The following is a 9,464-nucleotide window of genomic DNA, read 5'->3' as shown; positions in this document are numbered from 1 at the left end:
GGAGGGCTGGTGCCTCCTGAGCACCCCTGAGCCCTTGGAATTTGGGAGGGTTGTGATGAGGCTCAGATCCAGGCTCAGACTTGGGGACAAAGTGGTGGTATCTGGAAATCTATTCCCAGGCCCCTCCCCAAGATGGATACACATCTGGGCACACCCATACACATGGAGATACATACATGCATGTGCTAATGGATGATAAACACTATAGCATGTGTGTTTGCATATGGGCTTGCATACACATCAGGAAATGCATGTGTGCATGTACACACATGTGTGCATGTACACACACAGGAACATATAAGAACATCTACACTAGCATGTACACATGTACAAGCCTGTCTGTGCCTTGCATGCCCACAGCCATGTGTCTGCACATGCATTTGCACCCATATGCATGAATTAAAACATGCACACAGAGATGTCTGCTTGCATGTGTATCTGCATATGCACGTGTTGGAAGCTTGCATGGAACCCACAGAAGCGCTTCTAAGGGGAACAGAGCCACCAAACTGGGTGAGCAGGGGCTGCCCCGTCCATCTCCACCTGAGTCACATTTTCTGGAAAGTGTGAGCGATGGCGTGAGTGAGAGTGAGCTGGGGGCCGGGCCTTCTGGGGGTACAGGAAGAAGAGGTGGTGCGTGGGGAAAGCGGAGGCACCAAACCTCGGCCTTAAAGTGAGCCCCAGGGGCCTGCAGGAGCCTTTTGCAGTTTGCAAAGCCCAAGCGTTGGGCAATTGTGGTTTCCTCTGGAGGGGAGGAACTCAGGCTTGCCAGCCCTGTCCCTGGGCTTCTGGGCCTCAGCTGCTCTGGCATGGAGAGTGTGGTACAGCCTTCAGTGTTTGTGGTGGATGGACAGACAGACATCCCGTTCAGGCGACTGGGACAGAACCACAGGAGACAGCGCTGCGGCATTGCCCAAGTCAACCTGGCCCTGATGTTGCTGCTGGTCGCTGGGCTGGCTACTCAGGGCTGGTTCCTACTGAGACTGCATCAGCGTGTTGGGGACATAGTAGCTCGCCTGCCGGTATGTAGGGCTTGGGGGACAAGGAAGCCTCTCCAGTGTCTGTCTCTTTATGGCTGTGTATGTGTGCCAGGCAAAGACTAGAACCCAGGGCTCCTGATCCTGTCTTTTCATCTGTGTGGGGATCTGGTAGAGTATGTGGTACCCCGCAGCTTCGCCGGGATTCACCAACATGGCTGTTGCTACTTACCGGAGAACCCTTGTCCCCATCACTGGCTTCATGATCATCCTGGTTCACTCTCAGATGGTGATATGCTCACTCTCTGTCCCTTTCAGACAGGCAGTGGGTGTGTCTGTCTGTGTGCCACACCTGGTCACTCATGTAAACAATGTTTCTGCAGTCTTGTCCTTTGTTTACTTGCTAAGTTTTTTTTTTTAATTACCTTTACTTATTTAGTGTGTGGGTGTGCACGTGATGCAGCATGTATGTGGGATCCTCTGTGGAGTCAGTTCTGTGTCTCCCTTTTGTGGGTTCTGGGGACAGCAAGCACTTTTACCCCCTGAGCCCTCTCACTGACCCTCAAGTGAATTTTTTAAATACATGTAAAGATTCCAAAAACCTTAAAAACAATGCTGAAACACTTCTAAAATCAAGCATTTCAGACACCCAGCTTTCATGGGACCTTAGCTGGATTCTGTGGCACACACCTATTATCCCAGCTCTGGGGTGGGAGAGGCAGAAGGCTTGAGAAGGCTTGAGGGTCATCCTAGGCTGCTTAGCTAGTTTAAGGCCAGCCTGGGCTACGTCTATTTGGAAACAAAACAGATCTGATTGTGTGTGTGTGTGTGTGTGTGTGTGTGTGCGTGTGGCCCTATATATGTGTGTGTGGGTGGTGTCTGAGGCCATGGCTAGACAGTCTCATCACCATGTGCCTGTGTGACTCTGGGTGTGCCCTGTCCTCACCAAGCACCCTGTCTGTATTTCAGGAGAGAGACACAGGCTCCTGGGAGAAGCTGACACAAGGTGAGTTTGAACCCCAGTCCCTAAGAAGCAGGTGGGACAGCTACCTCTGCCCCTCCCCACACCCTAGGATCACCCAATGTGACTTTGCAGAGCCCCACAGGTGCCCCTCCCCCAGAGTTGGACGGAGAAGCAGAAGTCTGGGTCACTCCGGAAGGGGCAGAACCTGACACCTACAGGTGGCCGCAATGCCCCTGTATTTTTCTAACCTCTGACTCTCTTCCCCAGAGCGAAGGTCTCACCAGACCAACCCAGCAGCACATCTCACAGGTGAGGGGACCCTGGGTCTTCACATGGGGCTGGGGGCTTGGGGTGTCCTGAGAGACCCAGGTCTCCAGAATAAGTTAGAGCAACTACTTACACATTCATTCAGTGTTTTTTGTTTGTTTGTTTGTTTTTGTTTTTGTTTTTTCTACATTTGCTTCTTTTTATTTATTATTGCTCACACACATGTACACACCACAGTATGAAGGCCAGAGGACAGCTCTTAGGGGACAATTCTTTCTTTCCACCCCGTGGCCTCCAGGGATTGAACTCAAATCATTAGGCTTGGTTCCCAGTACCATCACCCAACCTCTGAGCCATCTTGCTGGCCTCAGTCATTCAATGTTTACTGACAAGTGGCCCAGAAAGCATAGCCCCTGAGGTCTATTTAAAGTCATTCCTCATTCCTTCTATCTGCTAGTCTTGGGAACTTTCCCAAGGTCCTCAGAGGCCCCAGAGGATGATGGGACACAGAGCTATCACACCCTGTATTTTTTTAGGAGACGAGGTCTCTCTATACATAGAGAGCCTGCCTTGGAACTAGCTATATAGACCAGGCTGGCTTCAAACTCACAAAGATCCACCTGCCTCTACCTCCCAAGTGCTGGGATTAAAGGTGTGTGCCACCACACCCAGCTGTACACACTGTGTTTTTTCTTGTGCTTCCATACCATAGACAGCTTGCTTTCTAATCTAATACAGTAAGAAATTAATCAAGATAGGCATAAAATATGCTACAGTCAAAAACTATTTAAAACATGAAAGAGGAGATGGGGGAATGGCTCAGTACACAAAGTGCTATCCATGTAAGCATGAGCCTAAATCCTAGCACCCCTCCCAAACACCAGGCACACACTCCTGTGACACCAATGCAGGCAGAGACAGGAAGGTCCCTGGGACTCGCTGGCCAGCAGCCTCGACAAACAGGGGACTTCCAGGTTTAGTGAGAGACTCTGCCTCAAAGATAAGGTGGCCAGAAACTGAAACTGAGAAAGTTGCCTGGTGTTGACGTCTAGTCACACACACACACACACACACACACACACACACACACACACACACACACTTTTTTTTTTTTTTTTTGAGAAGGATCTCATGTAGCCTAAACTGGCCTTGAACTGTTCATGGAGAGGAGGATGACCTCGAACTCCTGGTCCTCCCGTCTCCACCTCTCTGGGATGACAGGCACAGGCCACCATGTCTGGTTTATTCTGTGCTGGGGATGGAGCTCAGGGTGTCCTGCATGCTGGGAAAGTGTTCTGCCTCCTTAGCCCCAACCTCATTTTTAAACATTGACACTTCACTAGAAACTCAAGTACCCTGCATCTCGGTTTCCTCTTTGGCATTCGATTGGCTTTGCTCCTCCATGCCTCAGTTTCTCCCTCTGCAGAAGAAGGTGGGAATGAAATGAGTTAGGATGCATCATAACCAAGGAATTTTGCTTCCCTGCACCCCAACCTACAAGATGGGAATAGACTGAGCCAGCCCGCAAGCAGCCTAATATGGCAGTGAAGCAACAGAGAGGGATAGCAACTACCATAATGTCACACAGAAAGGATGGGCACAATGCTAACTGTGCTGACCAGTTCTCTCTCTCTCCCTCCCTCCCTTCTTCCTTCCCAGGGGCCAACGCCAGCTTGATAGGCAAGGGTGGACCTCTGCTATGGGAGACTCAACTTGGCCTGGCCTTCTTGAGAGGCCTGGAATATCACAATGGGGCCCTGGTGACCACCGAAACAGGCTACTACTATGTGTACTCAAAAGTGCAGTTGAGCGGTGTGGGCTGTCCCCAGGGCCTGGCCAATGGCCTCCCCATCACCCACGGACTGTATAAGCGCACATCCCGCTACCCCAAAGAGCTAGAACTGCTGGTCAGCAGGCGGTCACCCTGTGGCCGAGCCAACAGCTCCCGAGTCTGGTGGGACAGCAGCTTCCTGGGTGGCGTGGTACATCTGGAGGCCGGGGAGGAGGTTGTGGTCCGTGTGCCTGGGGACCGCCTGGTCAGACCCCGAGATGGCACCAGGTCCTACTTCGGAGCATTCATGATCTGAAGGCTACAGTGGCAATGGATTGCAAGGAGGGACTTCTCCAAGACAGACCCAAACCCAGCAAGCAGGATCTTTGAGTTCCTCTTAAGGACCCCTAGATTCTCCAGGTGGAATGCTCAGGGGCTATGTGGACTACTGACTTGTCTTGGGAAATCTTCAAATTGAAGACTTGGGGTGTAGAGCCCAGGAGCGTGGGGTCAGCCCATTTGCCTGATATTCAGGAACAAAGAATAAAGCCGGGGTATTTATGTATCTGATGCAGACATTGTGGACTTGGGTTTCTGGGCTTGTGCGCTGGAGACAAGAAACTTCCCCAGGATGTCGGGGGAGTTATATCACCAAGATCCTGTGGGGAGCATATGGGGCTCAAGACTCACCACCACACACTGGCCTCTCCCACCATTGGCCAGCTGGCTGTGACTGGTCTGGAGCCAGCTCCCGGGCATACGAATCCTTCCAGGACACTCTGATGGTTCCTCTGTACTCAGCCCAATGCACAACTGTGACAGACACTCCAGAAGTGGTTGGTGAGGGAAAGTAAAAGAGGAAAGGAAGAAGGAGGGAATGCTGAAGAGAAGGAAAGCAAAAAAGGCAGAAAGAGGAAAGGAATGAAGAGGGGAGAAGGGCTATGACACCCTCTAGGGCATTTTATTGAGCAAACTTAGAGCAGACTGTGCCAGGCCCACAGGGTGCCTGGAGCTGAAGGGAATGGGAGATAGATCAGAGGGTAGAGAGCTTGTGGCTCCACCATGAGGATACATGTTCAAATCCCCAGAACCTATAAGAGACAGATGTGGTGGTGGACACCTGCAATTCCACCAGTGGGGAAGGGGAGATAGGAGGACCTCTGGGGCTCGCTGGCCAGGCAGTCTAGGTGAACCAGTGAGTTCTAGGTTCAGTGAGAGACCTCCTCAAAGGACACATGCAGAATAAATTAAATAAAGAGTCTTAAATAATAGTATTCAAGAGGTTCTTTATATGTTCGAATCATTTGTCTGGTTCTATTTGTTCATTTGTTTCAAGGCCAGGTCTTAAGTAGCCCAGGCTAGCCTTGAGCTCTTGGTCCTCCTGCCTCCGTCTTCTGAGTTCTGGGAAGACAGGTGTGCACCACCATACCTGAATAAGCACCTTGTGCAGATTATATCTTCCTTAGTTGTTTTTTTTTTTTTTTTTCATGTTTTTTGAGGCAGAGTCTTGAGCATTCCTTCTGGGGCAGGTTCCCCAGAATCCAGAACTACAGCTGTGTGTTACCCCAGCTAAACATCTGTACTGAGAAACCCAAATTCCTGGAGAACGTGTGGGAGAGGCCACACCTGAGAGGGGCAGGGCAACCTCCCTCTGTCCAGGAGCCATGGCCAGTCCAGTTCAAGCTGATTTTTCACCTTCTGTCCTTGCAGCACTGCCGGGGAGAGGTGGAAACACCCCAATACCCAGTCTCACTAACCCCCACTGGAGTTTCCTTTATGCTCATCGCAGCCCAGCCTGTTTCCGTGCCTTTGATGAGACCAAGCTGTGGGGACAGTGTATTTATAAAAAGCTGCCAGCAGCCAGCAGTTTCCATCTTAAGAAAAAGAAAAAAAAATCATTCTCAAAAATTTCCTCAGCCTTGAGGAGACTAGAGGGAGAGGTTGTGGGTGAGGAAGGGAGATAGGAAGATGCTAGCAGAGAAAGTAAAGGGATGAGGAGGGAGACAAGAGACACCTCAGGAGGCATTGGTGGCTTCAGATAGCACCCAGGCAGGAAGCCTCTGGCCCAGGCACTGACCTACTCAGTGTTTCCTCCACCTCCAGAGCTCTACCACCCTGTGTCCTCCCCCTAGGCAGTCACCTACCCCTCACCTTTTACCAAGGCCCCCAAAATAATGATGGTGTATCAATGCCTTAGGATGGCTGACCAACAAGACACCACTGTGTTCAAGTGGGAGGTATCATTACAGAGAAATCAGATGGCTCATATGCTCTGGAGCTGATATTCTGTGTTCAAATTTCTGCTCTGACACTTCCTAGATGGGTGACTTTGAGATACATCCTTGGCATCCCTGGGCCTCTCTATAGCTCTGGCTGCAGTGAGCTCTTTTGTCTTTAGTAGCTACTCTTTATGTAAGTGTAGTTGTCACTGTGCTGTATGTGTGTCTTCCCAAAGGTGGTGCTCCCTCCAAATTGCTGGTCAGAGGTCTCCCGGAGACCACCAAAACAATACATGCTATTTCTATTTCTCTTTTTTGCCCACTAGAACTTGATAAGACCTGACCAAGTTTTCTTGCCTAGCTTGAACCCTGTGAATTGCAATAGTAGCTGGATTGTCAAGATGTGCCCATTGGTGCAATGTGGTGCCAATGTCATGGGGTAGCCAATTGGTTGGATTTAAGGGCCACTCCCCAGGAGAGAACTCACACCCGGTGCTATAAACCACCCAAGAACCCATGTTTTGGGTGCTCACAGGCCCCAAGGGTAAACCTACTACTATTATTTTGCTAAAGAGACATAATGTGGAACTGCCCTCTAAGTTAATATCTTGATATGTGTAGATCCATACAGCTCTCAGACCGCATCAGAGAAGCTTCTTGGTGCAGTGGACAATAGCTAAGGCAGAGAACCACAGTGGATCACAGTACAGAGAATAAAAGACCTAGGAATACTCAGTCACAATGGAAAATCTGTGTCACATCCCTCCCCAAGATTTGAGACCATCATGGAAGAAGGACTAGAAAGACTATAATAGCCTGAGGTCAGGCAGAACCAGAGTAAACCAGTGTCCTCTGGACAGGACAGGACCCCAGCACTCAGGAACACAGCAGCTGTGGTTGTTACACCACATCAGGCCAGTCAGCCTTGCAGCAGGGAGTGGGAGGGGCTCACGACCACACCCATGACTGAGGAGCTATGGACAGTTAGTTGATGGCTGTTGAGGGAGAGAGGCTGCTTTCTTCAAGGGTGTGGTTCCTGGCAGGCCACAATGCTCCAGTGGATAGCTCTCCCATGATGGTTGTGGTGTCTGAATGAACATAGCCTTCAGAGGCTCATATGTCTGAATGGTTAGTACCCAGTTAATGGAACTGTTTGGGAAGGATTAAGGGTGTGGCCTTCTTAGAGGTGGTGTGTCACTGGGGTGGACTTGGAGGGTTCAAAAGCTCACGACAAGCACAGTGTCTCTGTTTGTGGTTTAGTATGTAGCACTTACCTACTGCTCCAGCACCAGGCCTCTCTGCTCCCAGCATGATGATCATGGACTAACCTTCTGAAACTGCAAGCAAACCCCCAGTTAAATGCTTCCTTTTATAAGAGTTGCTGTGATCACAGTGTCTCTTCACAGGAATAGAACAGTGACTAAGACAGTCATATGGGCAGTTCTTGCAGGACTCAGTGAGTTATGAAGAGGAAAAGCGGGGGTATGGGAGTCCTGGAGAAGTTGGATGGAGAGTGGATGATAAATTTGATAAAAATGCATTGTATACTAGAATTATCAAAGAATAAATTGAAAACTCTCTCTCTCTCTCTCTCTCTCTCTCTCTCTCTCAGTGGGGCTTTTGGAAGCAGGCCCTCAAAGAAGAGAATGAAAATGTGGTCCCTTCTTTTTTTCCTTTCCCACTTCCCAACCATAGAGGGAGTGCCCCCCCCCAAGGTATTCCCACCATGACATACCCTCATTGGTTCAAAATTACAGAGTCTACCAACCATGGGCTGAAACGGCCCCAAACAAAATTCAAATAAACCTTTTTCTCTTTGTACATTATCTCTGACATTTGTATAGTAACAGAAAACTGACCCAGCTGTGATTGTGTGCACATTTAAATTTCTGATTCAGCTCAATTATTATGTCAAAGGCAGTCTGCATGGTCCACAGGACACATCTAGTCAGAAAGTGTTTGCAAAGGAGAACTTGCTAGCCAACATTGGTGTGTGTATCGGTGTTTGTGTGCGCACATATTCATGATGTAATATATGTGATAATGAAGATTTCTTCCCGTCTGGTCCCAAATAAGCACACAGATACTATATAAATTATAAAATTGTTGGCCAATGACTAGGGCTTCTTATTGGTTAGGATTGTCTTAATTAATAACCCATTTCTATTAACCTAAGTATTTCCATATAGCCTTATCTTACCAGAGAAGGGTCTGGACCTGTTACTCTCTCCTCCTCTACATGGTGTCTCTTTCTGCAGCCTCTCTCTCCTCTCTCCCCAGCCTTCTCCTCGTCTCCTAGTCCCACCTATCTTCCTGCCTCTACTGGCCAATCAGTGTTTTACTCATCAACCAATAAGAGACACATATATACAGAAAGACATCCCCCATCACATATATGCATCTGTGTGTGCACTCATGCATGTGGAAGCCACCAGTCAATCTTGGTGTCATTCTTCAAGCACCATCCACCTTGATTTTTAGGCAGAGCCTCTCACTGACCTGAAGCTCATTGTCTCAGAGAAGAAGTCAGCATGCCCCCAATGAGCCTCCTGTTTCCTCCTCTCCAGTGCTGGGGCTACAAGTGCCTGCTTGTAGGGATTATCTGGAGGCTGAATCACACACACACACACACACACACACACACACACACACACACACACACACTGTGGGTGGCACTATCCTCTAGACTCAGATCCTGGACCATATAAAAGCAAGCTGAGCCACAGAGGCATTCTTTGCTGCTTCCCAGATGCGAAGTTTCCAGCCAATTCAAATCCCTGTGGCTGTGGCTTCTCCACCATGGTAGACCACACGCCTGAACTATGAGCTGGAATCCTCCCTCTCTTGAGTTGCTCTGGTCACCAGAAAAAGAAGTAAGACACCTGGGAAGGTGGGGACTGTGGTGAGCTAACTGGGTAGTGACGGTTCTCTTTGAGAAGGACATTGAATCAGCATCTCACCACAGCTATCTCTACACCTCACCTGATAGAGGCTAGCTATGAGCTGGCTTTCATCCTCACACTGGGCTGATGATTTTATTAAAGAAACAGAAATTGGAGTGAGAGGCTGGAATCCCAGCCCAGAAGCAGCATCAGAGGCAGGCTCAAGCTTTAGTCCCGGAGCATGGACAAGGGAGCCGTGAGCCTCAGACCTGGGAGCAGAGTCAGAGAGAGGCCCCAGCCTCAGGCACAGAAGTGAGGAGTGATCACCAGGGGAAACGAACGCAGCAGTGGCTTCCAGAAACTATCGCAAGAAGTTCCTCTGGG

The 9,464-nt window shown here is 49.5% G+C and overlaps 1 protein-coding gene across 1 annotated transcript; it reads left to right on the top strand.

Annotated features, from left to right (window-relative positions):
* The first annotated feature begins 699 nt into the window (after window positions 1-699).
* Window positions 700-4,547, top strand: Tnfsf14 (TNF superfamily member 14). The gene is made up of 4 exons (XM_051177661.1): window positions 700-1,022; window positions 1,947-1,983; window positions 2,209-2,250; window positions 3,868-4,547. Exons 1-4 carry the CDS (start codon window positions 810-812, stop codon window positions 4,293-4,295), a joined length of 720 nt encoding a protein of 239 aa, XP_051033618.1. The 5' UTR covers window positions 700-809; the 3' UTR covers window positions 4,296-4,547.
* Window positions 4,548-9,464: the final 4,917 nt, after the last annotated feature.

Source organism: Phodopus roborovskii, unplaced genomic scaffold (assembly GCF_943737965.1).
Source record: "Phodopus roborovskii unplaced genomic scaffold, PHOROB, whole genome shotgun sequence".
Lineage (NCBI taxonomy): Eukaryota > Metazoa > Chordata > Mammalia > Rodentia > Cricetidae > Phodopus > Phodopus roborovskii.
The sequence above is the reverse complement of the archived record's forward strand: the minus strand, read 5'-3'. Positions and strand labels throughout refer to the sequence as shown.

Coding starts and splice junctions, on each gene's coding strand:
- Tnfsf14 (XM_051177661.1), top strand. CDS start 810: ATGGAGAGTGTGGTACAGCCTTCAGTGTTTGTGGTGGATGGACAGACA. Junction 1,023..1,946: donor ACATAGTAGCTCGCCTGCCG/GTATGTAGGGCT, acceptor TCTGTATTTCAG/GAGAGAGACACAGGCTCCTG. Junction 2,251..3,867: donor CCCAGCAGCACATCTCACAG/GTGAGGGGACCC, acceptor CTTCCTTCCCAG/GGGCCAACGCCAGCTTGATA.